Genomic DNA, 17811 nt, shown 5'->3' with positions numbered 1-17811 from the left:
GTCTGATGGCGAGAGCCATTTCTTTGAATTTATTAAGTCAGTCTGCTTTCAATTTATATTAATGTAATAAAAAATAAAATGATGAAATGTGGGCACAACACGTATAAAAATATGTCATATACTTAAACTGATACCTCCCTAACAATTTCTTTAGACACAAATCAATCAATCAACCAATCAATCATATATTTCTATAGCCCTTTACAAAACCCAAAGGTACCCAAAGTGCTTAACAACAGTGTCAAATAACAATGAAACTACATGAAGTACCAAACACAAAAAACAAACAATAAGACAATACAGAAAAGAAAAACAATGGAAAGTGCGACAGTGCTACAGGGCATTAAAAGCCTTTCAACATAGATAAAATACATTAAAACAGAATAAATCAACATTAAAAAAGGATCGCCCTAGTCAGAATTGAAAGCCAGTCTAAAAAGGTAGATCTTCAGCTTAGATTTAAAAAGGCAGATATCAGTAGTGGTGCGAATGTCAGGGGGGAGCTTGTTCCACAATCTTGGAGCAGCAACAGCGAAAGAACGGACACCCCATTGTTTGTATCTCGACCTTGGGACTTCTAACAGAAGCTGACCAGACAAATGCAGGGCCCTGGCACTACTGCGGATAGTTAAAATCTCTAACAAGTAGAAAAGAGCAAGGCCATTAATGGCATTAAAAACAAACGACAAAAGTTAAAAATCTATCCTAAAACAAACTGGAAGCCAAATAAACATTAATATACAAGCAGAAACTTTGGTAATGCATTTCGTGTCTATTACTTTAAGACTGCATCAAACAATTTGTAATACACACATTTAAATATGATGTGTAAGTAGCAAAGTAGGCTACCCATTACTGTAGCAGTAAGAAAGGAATAAGCTGTAGATATATTTTGAAACAAATTTGAAACCAGATCAAGTTTGCAGAAGGTGAGCAAACAGTGTCTGCTAAAAATAATTACGAGTGTTGTATTTGCATTGAACTAAGTAAGTCAATTTGATTTATATAGCCAAATATCACAAATCACATTGCAAGCATAGTCAAGAGTTGTGCTTCTGGACTTCTGGGCCAAAACATAACATTGCCCTATAATAGGACCATCATCTGGATGATCTGTATATTTCTGTTGCCCAATGGGGGGATATGAAAGCTATGCAAACTTTACTAAAATCAAATTTCAAGTATTTACAGCAGTGGCGGAGGAACTATTAAGACCCTTAACCCAAGCTGAAGTGCTAATAAACAATGTAAAAATACTCTACAACAAGTAGAAGTGACAAAGGTGCCTGGAGCCCCAAGTGGATAATCCTTGTTTACTAGTCAAAAAGGCTGGAATCCCCTTCATTTTTAACAGTAGGCCTACATTGTATTTATAAGCACTTTTTAATGTAAAATCTTAGAGCGACCAATAATGACAGTTGTCAGATAAATGTAATGAAGTAAAAGTAGCCTACAATATTACCCTCTCAGATGTGGTGCACCTGAAGAAGGTATCAAGTAGCAAACACAGAAATAAGTAAAGTACCCCAGAGTTGTTCAGTACTTCACATCATTGATTGTTCTCATCACTGACAAAAGCAGAATAGTTCAGGTCTTTGTTATTACACTTCTATTTGAGAAAAATACTGGAAAAGTCACGTGCCTGCTGTCTATTTCCCCCACAACACTCTGCCACTACAAAGAAACAACCTTGCGGAACCAATTTTAAAACCAGTAAGTCATAGCTCTCCTCGCGAAGCTTTCAAAGTAGAAATTTACGAGCGGCACCTAAAGGCAGCAACAGTCCTGCTGCTGCCAGGAGGAGAATCTCTTTTTCTTCTCTTTTATCTGCGCGTGGTAAATGATGCTGCGCGCTGATTGGCTGCTGCCCGCTGACTTGTGCTCCATCCTGCAGGCCGACTCTCACAGAGCCGGGCTGAGTGCTCAGTCAGCGCTCCTCCCGGTGATCCCCGACACCGCTACCCACCGCTCCTCCTCACACACACACACACACACACACACACACACACACACACACACACACACACACACACACACACACACACAAACATACACACACACTCATGAGTGCGCGCTGCGTCTGTGCGCACCACCGGCTGCTGCAAGCTGCCGACTTCACCTGAACGAGCAAAGCGGGGAACAGAACAACTAAACAATGCGTGCATATTGCATTATGCGATACCGCAGGTTATTACTACTTTTGCGCTCTTTGAGGAGGTAACGGGGGAGGTGTACGCTTGCATGCCATCACCATGGATTGCATTTTTCTTCTGATATGGACTTTACCCATCCCGCTGGTCGGCTGCACCTCAGTCAAGCTCCTGTCTACCCTCTTGTCCTGGAATATTATCAAGGCATGTGACACTTACAAACGTATACACTCTGAAATCCATCACATGCGCCATTCTAGTTTGGGACCAAAACAAACATGTGTCTCTTTTCTGCATCAGCAACAAAGTGGTGTGTGCACTGCTGTGGTCACTGATTGTGGTGAAAAGAAAGACAAGTGATTGTCATCCCAAATTAGACGCGAGTGCACCTCATGTTTCAACAGAGGAGCTCCATTTATCATTATTTATCTTTTGGCTTCCACTTCTTGCAGTGCTTGCAACCTGTTGCTACCTGTTCGTTTATATCTTTCTTCTTTTTTTTGCAGACGCTGCACATTTACTGCTCTCACACCTCCCACACCGTTACGGCCAGCTATTCTCCCAGCGACAGCCACGGATTAAATCATGGTGAGTGCTTGTCTTTTGACATCTCTGGATGTTTCTTCCAGCTGGCTTGATTCCACGTTTGTAGAGAGAATGTGAATAGACTGAGATATATGGCAGTGATGGGTTCAGTTATTGAACCAGTGGCTGCCAAAAATGATCTTGAATATTACAATTTTTATAATTCTACTGTCAAATGGGGTGTCATGTCTACATCTTACTTGATGCTGTAAAAGAAAAAAGTTAGGAAACCACTGCTGCAATGGCTGGAGACAGGCCAATGAGTGCAGGGATTCCCTCTGGCTGCTTTGACCCATAGAAACCAAAGACACAAGTTAGGATGATTTACATACTTTGATTTACTGAGGGAAGAAGGGAGGTGGACAGTTTTCCTCTGGTTGTGAAGAAAGCACCCCGATTCTCCCCGTAGTCACATTGCTGTTGGGTATAGGTGAAGAACATAGACAGTCAGGACCACTGTCACATTGCCAAGGCTGAAAGAGAGTTTGTTATAAAACTTAATGGTGTTTCAAGTTTCTGCTTTTAATGTGGAGTCTCACACCGCTCCGCTGTGTTGAAAAGGTTATTAAATAAATCATTTTAGCATGTTATCTGACTGGAACACCATGACAACTGTGTGAAATCAGAACATCATATATTCACAACCTCTGGTTCTGAAGTATTAACCCATGTGATGTATCGTGCTGGAGTTATGGCTTCTGTTAAAAGCCATCTGTGATCCATATGAAGTGCTGCGCTCTGAGCAACAGCTGAGCACTGAACCTTTCACTCCAGCACCAGATTCTCATCTCAGTGACGGGTTTTGTTTCCTATTGGCAGATCGGTTTAGATGCTGGTAATGAATGTTGTGTTCCAGCTGCATCTTGCAAAAATGTGACACCATGTGGAGCTGCTTCGATCACATCTGTGATGTTTGGTATCAGATTGCTTTTATCAGTTATTTGAACTGTCAGCAGCAATTGATTGTAAATAGTGCAGAGGCTTGTAGCTTTCTTTTAAAGGGGTAAAAGAGTGTATCCACCAACATTAGCTTTACAGCAGTAAAAGTAGAATGCAAAGTAATTTAGTATGGTGTCATTAACTATTTCCACTGTCTCCACTGATATGTATAAGGAATGACTAAATGCAAATGTTCGCACTCCTCCTTGGCCAAATACACTTAGGAAAATGTTGGAACTAATTAACTGAAGTAAAAGGAGTTGATGCAGGATGTTAGAAAGTGTGAATGCCAAACAGCAGTCACTGAATAGAGTATTTGATGTTGGCACTCTTACGTGACTTCCTTTCCATCATTCTTCTCCTCAGACTACGTGTTTGTAACTCCGGTGGAGGTAGACTCTGAGGGAGGATACCTGACCCACGATGTGACCAGGCAAATCCATCGCAACAGGAGGTCGCTCTCTTCTTCCCTGCACTACCGACTCTCGGCCTTTGGGCAGGACATGCACCTGGACCTGCATCCGTCCCCTGTGGTTGGCCCGGGGTTCACCGTGCAGACGCTTGGCTCAGATGGCATTGCCACAGTGATGGGCGATGTAGGGTTTCACAACTGCCTGTATCAGGGATTTATCCGTAACCTGTCGGCCTCCTCTGCAGCCATATCGACGTGCTCTGGTCTGGTAGGTGACTGCCAGGAACTTAATGGCTATTGAGACACTGTGAGCTTTTGTCATGTTGTTGTTTTACTCTAAATTGCTGACAGGGTTATCTCCTTAAGCAAATTACATGGTTTCTGCATGGTTTGAGAAAATCATCCCTTGGGCTGATGAAACATTTCCAAACCAGTCTAAGTTAAATCAAACATTTTCATTTTCTGAAAAGTTTAGAGGACATTGTGAAAACAGACTTTCTGCTCCACCCCTACCTCAAGCTCCATCCCTTTATGCCCTTAAAGCCCTCTGTCCTCCAATGACCTGATTGTTCTGATGCTTCATTGTCTGCACAATGCAGACCTTGGTTATATGGATGAACTGTAACATGACATCATTACCCATGAGTGTAAGCATCGGTTTCTCGTGCTTTGTGAGGCACTTCTTTGAACGTTGGGAGGAGCGGAAAAAGAGAATGGAAGGATGAAAGGAGGAGAGCAGATGAGGAGAGAAATGTTACATTGCAGTGACAGTACAGCACATGAAAACGGAAAACACAAAATTCAGCTGAAGTGTTTATTGTTGCGCCAGCACACATGACAAACACACCCAGCGTATTGATCAGAGAGGACTGTCTGAGGAAGACTAGATCGACTCATTCTCTCACCACATGTAAATCCTGCAAGAGCTAATTTTGTTATCTCGTTGCGGACGGTGAATTTACAGAAAGAAAGATTGATCACACTGGTTAGTGGTGAACAGTCTAGCTGGCCCACAAGTCCAGCTGTTGACACCAACACTAATTGTATGATTGTCTGCAAGTGGACTGGTTGTGTGGCCTTGTGGAAAAGTGTCTTCATCACATTTTCCATGTTGTTGCCTTTGTTTCTTTGTGTCTTTGCTAAGTTTTGGTCACTGTTATTTCCAGTTTTCTTCAGTCACCACACCCACTGGTGTGCTAGGTATATAAATATTAGAAAAAACAGCTCAGGATTTTGGGAAATTTGGATTCTTTCAAAGAATGAAGAGAAAAGATCAATAACTTCAGCTCTGTGGTATTATTACCTAGCCGGAATTGGGACAGGTTTAACCTAGCTTTAGCCCCATTAGTGACGTAAGTGCTTAGCTAAGTAGCCTACTTTGTGATTTGGGCACATTGTTCCCAATGCAAACCTCTAAGGCCCAGACGCACCAAACTGACTTTAAAGAACTAGCGGCAATGAAAGCCCACTTTTGCGTTGCCTCATGTCGCTTGTGTCTCTGCCAAAAACTTTCTCATGAACACACTGCAAAGACTACAGCTGATGGCCAACTAGCACAGACGTCCTGTGCCTGAATGAGAGGAAATAATCTACAAGTGTTGGTAGTCTATGGGTATTTGTCACTCAAAAGGGGAACTGGAAGACTGTTTTCACGCTAGCTAGCCAGTTAGCGCATTAACAACACAATTTTGAATTTAAACTTTGTTAGCCTTGACAGACATCTGTGGGTTTATGAAAATACCTTGAACCTGTTGCTGTATGCTGCTTAGCTGGTGCTCCAACTAGCCTAGCTTACAGGCTGGAAACACCAGGAACAGCTGTTGTTCCAAAGTGATAAAAAAAAACCTACCAACACCAAACTCACTCATTAACATATTGTATCTGGTTTGTTTAACCCATACAAAAATAGAAATGTAAAAGCAACATTTTGTGTTTTCAGGGTGTTATGTGGTGCAACTAGCTAACCATATTGACATAGGCTGAAAGTGCTGCATAGGAGTAGGCTACTGAGTGAATGGACGAAGAGTTGTTTGTCAAGAATAGCAGCGATTTATGTCATCGTAAAACCAAAAATTGTATTTTCACATTTCGGTCCAGTCATAGCCGTCCTTTTTCAATTTGAACAGAGCCAGGTTAGCTAGCTGTTTTCCTCTGCCTCCTCTTTTTGCTTACCAAGCTTAACATGTTGTGACTCCAGCTCTGTACTTCATGCACGGGCATGAGATTTATAGCGAAGTTCTGTGACAATTTAAACCATTAAAACAATTAAATAAAATTCCCAATCTTTTCATGATGTGCTGACTTGACTTTCACTCTTAGGAAAACCAAATCACATAATTGGTGATAGCAGTGATGCTATGTTTGGGCTTGAGTTATGAACTTTCATTGATTTGTGTTAACTGTTAAGGTTCAGAAATTTTTCCACCACAAGTACTCTGTAATTACGCCTACAATATGCATTCATTTGTGGTTTATGAGGTGCCTGGACCCTCTGGCCCACCAGCACTCACACATTCCTTGACATATCCCACACCAGCCTGGACCAGATGGACACACTACACCTCCATAAAAACCATACCTCCATTTATCATCCAGGCTTCATACCTCCTCCTTGTGCGCCTGCCCTGCTCTTTTGTCCTCTGTTTGCCCTGCCTCTACATCTCCTCTTGTTTGCAGCAATTAAAGCCAGGGTGAAGTTTGAGCCGCCTCGCTGGCACTGCTAATCTTTGCATTGTCCCTTTCATTAGGCTAGCTCCCACTCACAATAAAACACCACTGACCCGTTCACTTAAAAGCGCTGCGAGAACACAATGTGATTGGGTCATGATTGCATTTGAATGGGCCGGGACGAACACTTTGATCTATTTTTTACTCCTCACAAGCGTTTGCATTGTTTTTTTTTCTTCTTCTTCCTGTTCCAAGTGCCACCCCAGGGCCATCGTTGGTTGGATGTTCACTCGGCCTGTTAAATGGACTCATGTTGTTATATCTCTGGCAGATAAGCATCATTGTTAGAAAAATAAAAGTTGAATGTAATGACAAGCACTTCGAAAGTGAATTCTGGGCCTTTTCGTTCCTCCCTCTGTCGCCTTCTCTTAGCGCATCAGTCTGTGTGTCATTGTTGGACTGCAGCGAAGCTTAGAACAACGAAAGCAGTTGACCCTTGCTTTTCATCTAGGCCTCTACCCAGAATATTTGGATTAAGTACAAATTAGGAAAGAGCCATTCAAGCCTGCTTGATGCAGTGATGGGCTCGAGAAAGAGATTAAGGTGGGATTTAAACAATGCAAAGAGGAAGAAGTCAGAAAAAAAGAAAAGAAGATGGGGAAATCCAGGAAAACACAAGAGAGAGAGAGAGAGAGAGAAAAGCAAAGAGAGTGAAATAATGAATGAAAAGTGAGCCAGGCTGGGCTGGGAGCGCTGCGCTAGAAAGAGAAAGTGTTGTGCAAGAATAATGCGAATTCATTGTCTGGGTGGAAGCTCCCAGGGAGGCTGGATGGTCTCTTTATAGAGAGTTGGAGAGATGGACTGTTTATATCAAAGGGCTTTGGAGGAGAAATGGGGTGAAAGCAAGAGGGGGGAGAAAGAAAGAAAAAGAGCTTCCTCGTACTTCATGTCATTGTCTCCTTTCAACAGTGCAGAGGAAAGAGGAGAAAAGGGAAAAGAAAGTGTCTGAAATAGGGTTTTTGGACTTGACCCTGCTTGCTAATAGCAGTAGAGATATCAGCACCAGCTACTGGGCCAAACTCTTTTTTTTAACGTTCACCCTGGCCTGGGCCAAGCAGATGGAAGTGGGATTCCGCTGTTTAAATGAAGACCAGGGCGAGATGGTATTAAGAGCAGGGCCGGATGGATGGATAACTGGCAAAGAGGGATTTTCTACTATAAATCCCCATTAATTGAACATGGTGTTATTTGTTGCTTTTTGATTACACTCTCCGTGTCCTTATGAAGCACCACGCTCATGTTTTCGAGTGAAATGAAGTTGTCTGTTCCTTTTGCATGAGAGATGAAAGGATGTCGTTTCAGATGTAATGCTCTCTGATTTGAAAGAGGAGGGGTGGAGCATCCTCTCTCTTTCTTCTTTTGAGGGTTTCTCATCTGAGGTCTCTTTTCTGGTTGACCCCAATCCTCTCTGCTCGTGCGTATGGGGGTGGGTGGTTGAATGGTGTCAACCTGGACTCTCACAGGTCCTAGTATGAAGTGAAGGTTCTCTGTGAATGCGGAGTAGAGAAGTAATTTACTGCTCCCCTCTGTCCTTCAGCCCCTTCCCAGGATAGGATTCTTCTCTCTGGGGTGAAGAGGGCAGAATGGAGACCTGCACTGCCGGGCCTGTGCTGGTGCCCGTGAGAAAAATAGTTAAACTATTTATCCTCAGAATGTTATTGGAATTTTGACACTTGTTTGCAGCTTGAAATGAAAAATGAAAAACTACAATAGACAGATAATTAAAATAGTGAAAATACATCAAAGGATTTGCACTGATCTAAGGCTATACACTTTCTAGAACAGTAGGAAAAATAGATATTTAGAACAGATCAGTATGTCAGTATTTTCTGATTGATTGAATAATTCTTTGGAGTACCAGAAAATGGCAAAGACGAACAATCAAAAAAACACATCAGTGTCCATGGTATGAAGATGACACCTTCAAATTGCAACTTTTTTTTTTACAACCAACAGTGTGTAACCCAAAGATGTTAAATTTAGATTTTCAGTGCTTTAAGTCAGACAAAAGAAGCAAATCCTAAAAATGGGTGAAGTTGGAACCATCAAGTGTTTGGCTTTTGTGCTTGAACTGAAAGGTCCAGTGTGTAGGATTTAGAGGAGTTTAAGCAATTTGAATATTTTATATTAAGTATACAATAAATAAGAATTGTCGTGTTCTCTCTACCTTAGAAACATTGTTATATATCTATATAGGGAGTGGGTCCCCATCCGCGGCCATGTTGCCCAGCCTTGTTTCTCGCCTAAAACTGACAAACACTGGCTCTGGGGCCATTGGCGTTTTGGAAGCAATATCTGCCCAGCACCAAATTGCCTCACTTAAACATCATCTGAAATATCTTTTCCTGCAGATGAAATCATCTGAATTTGTTTTTTCCCTGCTCCCAGTTGGCTATGCTATGGCTATGCCATATTTAAGACGCATGGGCAGTGTCAGTGTTGGAGTGATATATACTGTGATTATCTTATGGTGGTCATGTTTATAATTTGCATATACAATTTGCATTATTTGCGTTGGACTTTGTGAGCTTTAAGAAATACACTTGCTGCAACATTTTTAAAGTTGCCCTGTGTTACTGCTTTAAATATAACACCTTAGGCCATTACTCACATGACATGTCTTCACTACTGAAACATTTGAGTGTTGGATACACCCCATGCTGGGCTGACTTTTGGGGCTGTGGCTGAGCTGACCATGACCTTTACTGTGACCTTTCCCAAGCCCCTGTAGGTCAGGTCAGAGACAGGTTAGACTCTATGGAAACTGAGCTCCGAGGTTCAGAGTGACCAATAGGTACTGTTAAAGGGATCAGTTTTTCTCTTACTGTGGCGTTCTCTAAGTACTTAGGTTGATACACTGTGTGCATAGTGGATGGTATCAAGTTGTGAGGAAGCCAGGTGATGTAATAAAAATCAAATCTGTCAAGGAAGGAAGTTGAGGTGCATGGATAAGAAAAACACAGGACTTTTACCATTGTTTGTGTCCCGTGTGAAACCAAAAGTCACTTTTGAGTTATTTTAACAATGTAATTAATGTGTCATATATCACATTATGTTAATAACAAATTTACTTATTTTAACCCAAACTAGGATGCTTTTTCTAAACCTCACCAAGTACTTTTGTTGCCTAAGCCTAATGAAGTGGTTTTGGTGCAACTGTGACCATTTTACAACGTTATCCTAGACTCTTCATCACTGAACGGCTAACCACACTTAGCAATTTCATGAGCAACCACATAGCTTGCCTGTGTTACACCTTCACTAATTCTCACAAGATTTGTGAAAACTGGCTCTTATCCAGATACATCTCGTGGAAACTGTTTAACCTCATTTTTTGCACTCGTCATGAACTTGTTGTAGGATTTGTGATTGGTCTTACAATGGTGTTCAACATCAAACTCAGCTTCATCTGTTTGCAGAAAAGAACCTTTAATCTGTCCCCCGAGGTGCGACTAAGTAAGAGTCTATGCATTTTTCCTGAAACTTCCTTTTCTCCTCAACCACACATCAGTTTCCCTGGTGGCCTTTTCATCTCACTTCCACATCAAACTACCAAGTCGTCTACTAAAATTGCTAATAGCACTATCATTGATGACCGCACATTGTTCCTGCAACACGTGCAAGGAGCCATTAGTTGCCAGGCAGCCAGTAGCTTTCTACAAGTTGTCCTTTCTAACCTGACAGACGTTACTTATGGGGCACAATTTGACACAGTAGTCAAGTAGTGTATTAAATGGAAGATAATTAAAATCAAAGTGGAAATGGATCACAGATGGTTTAAATGTAAATATAATGCTATATATAATACAATTGTATAATACAATAATCAAAATGTTTCTGACAGCTGCCATTGGCCTATGGGTTGCACTTTAAGCAACTATGGCCCCTTTCACATGGAGATTGCGCTATAGGGCCGCTGTCCATTCTTCATCCCACCTTTGCATTTTCACACAGAACCAACCAACAGCAGCATCATTTCACTCCAGTGTGTGATTTTAGACAGCATGCCGGCATAGTGGAATCAAAAGAGGCGTTGGCTCCCTGACCCTCATTGTCTTCCCAATTTGTGGACATTTTTGACCAGTGCTCTTCTTCTATGAGTTAGCCATCTAACTGCTTCCAGCTGCTTTTAAAATCTTCCACAGTGGGTCGAAGGCATAACACGTCATCTGAAAGTCACACCTGTGCCGCCCATGATTCTGTCCTGCCAGCTGTCCAAATTTATACTGACAGCGTTTTAGTGCTGTTACTACCTCTGATACTGGCTTAAAGGCGAGACAACTCTGTTCACCAATTCTATGATTGTACCTTTTATACAGAACAGTTAGGTGGCATAACAGCATGGAATTCTTGCCATGAAGAGGCAGTGTAAAAGAGGCATAGGTGTTAGAGGGTAGTAACAAATGATTTATGTGGTTGTGTGGGTTGGAGAACTTGTTGGTTTAGACCATCTTTTAGAAACTAAATTTATCATGAGATGAGGATCTGTCCGATACAGTCTGATTAATTAATTGAGTGATCACATTGTGTGTTTACAAGTAGTTTTATCGCTGTGTATGTTTGAAGTTTGCATCACAGTGTCTCGGTTCCCTTTCCTTGTCAGTTGCCTCTGTTTACATTTCTGTAGTAACGTGGCTTTAGTCCTGGTGAGCTTCTAATAATGCAAACTCTTAGAAAACATTATAAACTAAACATACTTAACCATTAACCATGGTTAATCTCGGGAGACTTCTTGGATGTGTCGGCCTATTGACCCAGCAACCCCCAGGTATCACAGTTTACAGCTCAAATGTATGTTTGCACACCCATGTGTGAGAGAAAAAACACTAGAGAAAGTGTCAGTACACACCTCCTCCTTTCTCCCCTTCATCTTTCAGGCAGCTCAGATCAAACCTGTCTGATGGTTGTCGTTGACACGGTGCCGCGTGTTGTGGCAACCAGCAGTGACCGTTGTAAGAGGGGAGCTCAACCTACGACCTCTGTCTGTCTCTACCAGGCACATAGCTCCCTGTGGCGTGAAGAATGCGTTTGCTCTTTTCCCGGGGTCTCGTTAATGATGCTGCATGTAGTCTGGCCTCTGCAGGGCTTGCGGTTGTAGAGCACATCACTATGTGAATATATGAGAGTTTGCGCTCCATTACTTGTTGGGAAAATGTGACATCCTGTCTTGCAAAACTGTTGCTGGCATCAAAGCCTCTTAAGTCCTTTGGTTGTTTTGTACAATTGAATATGTATGACAGGAACAATTGATGATTTAAAAGTCAGTTCTACTCCAAAACTGCTGTATGGGATTTTGAAATGACATTCAAATATCTGAAAGAGTGTCCGTAAACTACATCTGGAAAGTGAAACCGTTTGGCCAAAAGGCATACATTTAAACACTCACTTGTTCTGTTTGAATATTTAACATGTGTAGATGTTGTAATCCCATTAGACTCCTTGTGGAGCTGAGACAATATATGATTACTCATCCGTAGGGCTGGGAACCGAGACAACATATGATGTGTGTGTGTTTGTCAGTGTGCTCCAAATCCCTTAGGCTTTAGTAGAGTTAAAATGACACTTGAATGACCGATTTCCAGCCAGCAGTCAGGCCATTTGTACCTGTCTGTTTTCTGTAAAGGCCAACAAATTGGAACGTCTCCCTACTACAATATGCCTCTCTGGCTTGGCCATAATTCAGCGACTGGGCTGGGCCACAGAGGAGCTCAGAGCTTGGCGCTACAAGAGGAGAGTGGCCCGGAGCCGTTCCCTGGTGGTCTGGATGCTGACAGTGATGTAGTGCCCACTGTTAGATGCCAGCAGGAGAGGGGGGTCAGGCTCTCAGCATGGGTGTGGGATGTTGTGTGTGTGAAAGGGAGAGAAAAAAAACAGAATGTCTGCGTGCCTGCTTGTATATGTGTGTGTGTGCTTGTGTGTCCTTTCTAGTCTGTGCAAGGTCTTTCTCACACAAGACTAATGGCTGGTGTTGAGGTCCTCAAGTGGATGCTGCAACTTCCACAAACAGAGCCCATACATCAAATCTGACCCACTATTGTCGCCAATGCACTATATTCACTGGTGCTGTGGTAAAACAGCCCAGACTTATGGTAAAAAAACAAGTACTGCCAAGTTCATGTAGAGTATCAATGTATTTTCTTATTTAGTCTTTGCTGACTGCGATGACAGCTCAGTTCAGAGTATGTGTTGTGTCATTTCCACAATTGTCTACATGGGCTATGCTCTCTTCTGGGATCTGTTGATATTGTTTGACAAGTTTTGTTTGTAAAGATAGTTAGAGGCTGGGTTAAGTGGCACTTCTTTGGACTGGATGACAAATGAAATGAAAATGGATGTATGGTCTCTCAAGACGAGGTTGGATGACCTGTCCACATTGAGTAAAAAGCAAAGTTTACGTTGTTTTTTCGAGTGTCTAGCTCTGCAGGTGCAGGGAAATGTCAGTCATCATGAAACATTAGTAGTCGTAGGTACAAGAGGTCAATAAACTACAGGACAGTAAATATTTCTTTGTGTTTGATACATAGCAACAGTGAAAGTTTTATTTGAAAGCGTGGAAATTAAGTGAATCTATCATTCTTTTGCATCTGTTGTTTAGAACTTGAACCAGGTTTTGGTCAAACTCATCACATTTCTTTTCGGAAATTACATTGCCTCCATCAGTGCAGACACTAAGGGGAATGGTGCAGTAAGAAGAAACCATAAAGAGTAGCCAAAGTAGGGAAATGTGGAATGTGGAGAAAACAGTGGATTTGGAGCTCTCGCGAGCCCCCCTCTGTCTGACATTCTGAAAGGGGCTTTTCACCTCCATCGTCCTATATGAACAGTACTTTTGAAGAAGAACACAGCTAGCTCAAAGACAAATTCTGGTGTCTTTCAACCGTGGTCTTATACTCATAATTAGAGATGCACTAATCTGACTTTTCAGTCCAAAATGCCGAAACAGATACCTCAGCTTTGGGCATCGGCAGTTACAGAGCACCAATCTGATACAAGTGTTTAATTGATAACATTGTGTGAAAGACACTGGGATGATTCTTTTATGTGTAAGGCCACATGTGGCTTGACTTAAACATTGCCTTCCTAACTTTGTAAAACAAAATGTAACAAATAAATACATAGATATAAATTTGAAATATCACCGAGCAGTTTGTTTTTAGCTCCCTCAACTATCTCCTTAGAATATAACTCAGTCTTTCACCCTCTGTTGCCTTAATGACAGGACACTCTTTTGGTATATGCAGGGGCTGTTCATGTTCAGAGCAATATGGGTTTTGGTGGGCTTCATAGTTTTTGTTTTGTTTTTTCACTGGAAAACTGTAGTTATCACCTTTTTTATACCCCAGCGGAGCTATCAGACCTGTATTGCTCCAGGTTGGAGCCAGGAAGGATAACACATGGTGACACGCATGGTACAGCTCCTTGAATGGCCACTAGAGGCCGACTCCAAAGGCGAGTCAATCCCTGCAGAGCCCCCATGTAAAAATGCCCAACTTTACAGGAGACGTAAAAGTTTGTAACCTTGTAGAACAAGCAGTTAATGTCTCTAGAGCAAACTTTCACACATTTAAATTTTGTTTTGACTAAAAGTTGTACACAATGGAGGGTGTGGCCATTTGAGTGACCAGCCCTCTGACAGGCGTCTCCCCTGTCTATGAGTCATAGCCACCCTTCTCTCCTCCACAACTCCACCCATTCATCCTAATACATTCACTTAAGGCTCCGAATAATCCAAGATGGTGATGGCCAAAATGCTGAACTCGAGGCTTCTAAACATGGGTCCACAAACAAATGGGTGATGTCATGGTGGCTACGTCCATTAGTTTTATACAGTCTACAGTCTCAAACAGGTATAAAAAAAAAAGTTCTTGAAAAGGATCAATACTACTTTTTTCAGCCCTGGAATTGTGTGAAAAATGAGAAGTAATCTGTGACTGAATTAATTCATGCCCTTGAATATACTATAGTATTTTATCACCAGTGGATATGGCAACCTATTATAGAAACAGTGTTTTCCTTTTTGCATCCATTATAACCTTCAGTTCATTCAGCTCCTCTGGGTGTTAGGGTGTGGCAGGCAGATATGTAGAAATAGCAAACTTCCCATCTCTGCAACCTCCACCTTTCCAGCTCCATGTGCTAATGCTGGAAAATGGAAAAATTTCAACCAAACAAATCACAACACATTTATGTGCATTCCAGCAGAGTTAAGTTCAATAAATTACCCTTTTACATCATTTGCATCACAGCATCTCTGAATTTTTAAGTCAGTAAAAGGGTTAGGGCTGCACTGTAACCTAGTTAAAGAGCAATTAACAGCACTTTGAAGGAGGACATTTCCATTTGTATGGGCTGGTGTGGGAGTAGTCCTCCTGTTCCCTACTGTGTCCTCATGGGATAGTGAGTGGGACCGTGCCCAAAGGCTCCAAATGACAAAAGACTCATCCAACACCATTAGTTTCTCTCTTTGTGTCTGCCCACCTCTGCTTTGTTCCCCAGACATGCTCATAGGGTGTCAGTAGGTTGTTCAAAGGCAATTAGTGAACCAAAACAAGACCCCGGGCTACTGACACATTGTGATCCTAATCAGTTGTTAATGACGAGGGTTAGAGACATACTACCAATAATGGAGTGGTTGCAAATGGCTACAGTTTACCAATCCTGCTGTACTTCTATGAGCACAACTGTGCGCTCTGAAATACACTCATTTGAAGTTAAAGGAGGAGAAACTTAACAGATGCAATGACAGGGCATAACCCTGTCATTGCTGCTTGGCTCTTGTCTGTTGTGCCACCTTCTTCTGATCCAAGATCCAAAATTACCATCTCTTTTCTACCCGGTTCTTAACCCATTTTAAAGACACATAATTCTCTTGAGCAAACTGTAATTACTCAGATTGTGATTCTATTGAATAAGTTTGATGCCTGAGGGGCCCTCTCTGCTCCTGTATGATTTTTTCCCCCTCACCACACACTGTTCACGTGACTCACTGCTGAGCTGGAGAGCAGATGTGCTTTAGAGCTTGGTAATCACCGGCTTGGGGCTTCTCGCCGCTCGGCACTAGTCTTTAACAGCATGTAAGCACTTACTCATTTGCCTTATAATATCATGGTAGGAAACCTTAAAAGAGACTACATTACACAGAGACAAGCTAAAGATGCTGTCTCCCCTGACATACACCGTTATGTTGCCAAAGAGAATGAGCTGTTTGTTGAAGCGTCTTGGATCGGCTTTACCCAAATAAAAGTCTTGAGGGAGTTTTTTTAACCCTCATTTTTCTTATGTAGAAACTAGTGTCATTGCTGACTGGAGGTGGCCTGGTTCAACCTCTAATCTGACTGTGTGAATCTGTGTGAGAGTCACAGAAATATTTGAGTCTGCATGTGAACGTGGGAGAAAAGTTAAGTGGTGTTTAGCAGAGATAGCTCATCCCTTTAATCTAGCCAAGTCTTACAAGTGTTAATGTACGGAGATAACTAGAGGTCTGCTTTATCAGTGCTACAGCTGGCCTTTCTCTGGTGTGTGGAGGGCTCTTAAACTCTGTGAAACTCTATACAGCTCATCTGTCTTTTTTATTGCACATCATTAAACGAATAGGCCAGCACCTGAGCATTGAGTTTGACACAGGCATGTGGTGTAGGTCCACTGATGAAGTTCTGTGTAGGGCTGCAGTAGGTGATGTTTTACTTTGCTGGGTCTAAAAGGCAGGTAACTGTTATGTTGTATTAGTTGTTCTGTCCTCGATATTCATGAAAACACAAAGCACATGCTGACAAGAGAAAATTGAATCCACACATACACACACGGCACCATTATTACCATCCCTACAGATGGAATAAATTTCCTGTCATTATCATCACAGACACTTCCATCTGCTAACTGCTGGAAAAGAAAGTGTAGAGCTGGCCGATGTGATACAGCAAAGGAGAGATACAGAAAGAGAGAGTGTTATGGATGTGAGTTGTAGGTTAATGAAGTAACTTCAGACAGTTGGGCCTTTTATCGTGTTATTGTTGGAATGCAGTTTCCAGGCAGGTTGGGCATTACTCACTAATGACATCACCTTTGTATGATGATGATTTGGATGAGCTAGAATTAGGCGTATCAGAGTCTGGTAGATTTCCAGTTCTGCTGGTCCGGTCCGGTGTACAAGCTTAGACCGGATTGATTTCATGCAAACCGGCTGAACTGTCATTTGTCATTATGGCATGTCATGGCAAATTAAAAAGTAGCCAACATCAGCAATCTATGCCAACGCCATCACAGTGCAAGAAGGAGAATTGATAGAAAGCAGGAATGAAAGGCAAGGAGGAAAAGATGATTCACTCTGTTCCTACCACCACAGTCCCTGCAGCACTGGTTGAGCAAAGCACTCTTGTTGCTAAATGGCTTGCTGACATCTTGCTTCTGGGTAGCCACACCAACTGTTTGTAGTGCTGTCCTTAACTATGCCTACATCAGCAACCTCTGTCGACAGTAGCCCCTTTTACACTGCCAGATTTTTGGCGAATGTTGGACCATTTTGCCGGCAAGCTGCGAGTGTTTAGACACACAGAGCCGGATTGGTGAGTTGATCCGAGGTGCCCAATTTTCCACCTCGGAGGGTAGTCATATTGGCCGAACCCTTTTAGTTTAAAAAGACCGAGGCGCCCTTCCGCCACGGGAGGGGCTGTTGAAGACTTGTGGGAAGAGCTGTTGATGATGCTGCACGTGCAACCCACTGGCGGTGGATAAACAGGAAACAGCTGATAGCAGGAATGAGCAGCTAGTACTGGTAGCAAGAGGGAAAGGTAAACGTGACAGACACTGTAAAGATGCGCAACAGGGGAGACAAGGAATTGCACACCTGACGGGCCAAGTTACGAGAGAATTGCCGAAGGACTGACCAGCCGCAGCTTCCCTCGGAAAACGTCACTGTTAACGTGGCACTCTGAGCTACACGTTTTGTTACTTGCTCACACCCCCCATTGCCCCGAAAAAGGCGCATTCTGTATGAACAAA

The 17811-nt window shown here is 42.3% G+C and overlaps 1 protein-coding gene across 1 annotated transcript in view; it reads left to right on the top strand.

Annotated features, from left to right (window-relative positions):
* The first annotated feature begins 1946 nt into the window (after positions 1 to 1946).
* Positions 1947 to 17811, top strand: part of adamts18 (ADAM metallopeptidase with thrombospondin type 1 motif, 18) — an 80343-nt gene continuing 64478 nt past the window's right edge. The window contains exons 1-3 of the mRNA XM_049592795.1: positions 1947 to 2354; positions 2657 to 2738; positions 4041 to 4354. Of these exons, the coding sequence (XP_049448752.1) occupies positions 2253 to 2354; positions 2657 to 2738; positions 4041 to 4354 (498 nt within the window). The 5' untranslated portion in view covers positions 1947 to 2252. The remainder of the gene's footprint in view (positions 2355 to 2656; positions 2739 to 4040; positions 4355 to 17811) is intronic.

The sequence above is a fragment of the Epinephelus fuscoguttatus genome, linkage group LG2, assembly GCF_011397635.1.
Source record: "Epinephelus fuscoguttatus linkage group LG2, E.fuscoguttatus.final_Chr_v1".
Lineage (NCBI taxonomy): Eukaryota > Metazoa > Chordata > Actinopteri > Perciformes > Serranidae > Epinephelus > Epinephelus fuscoguttatus.
Note: the sequence above shows the minus strand (reverse complement) of the source record. Positions and strands in the feature narration are given on the sequence as shown.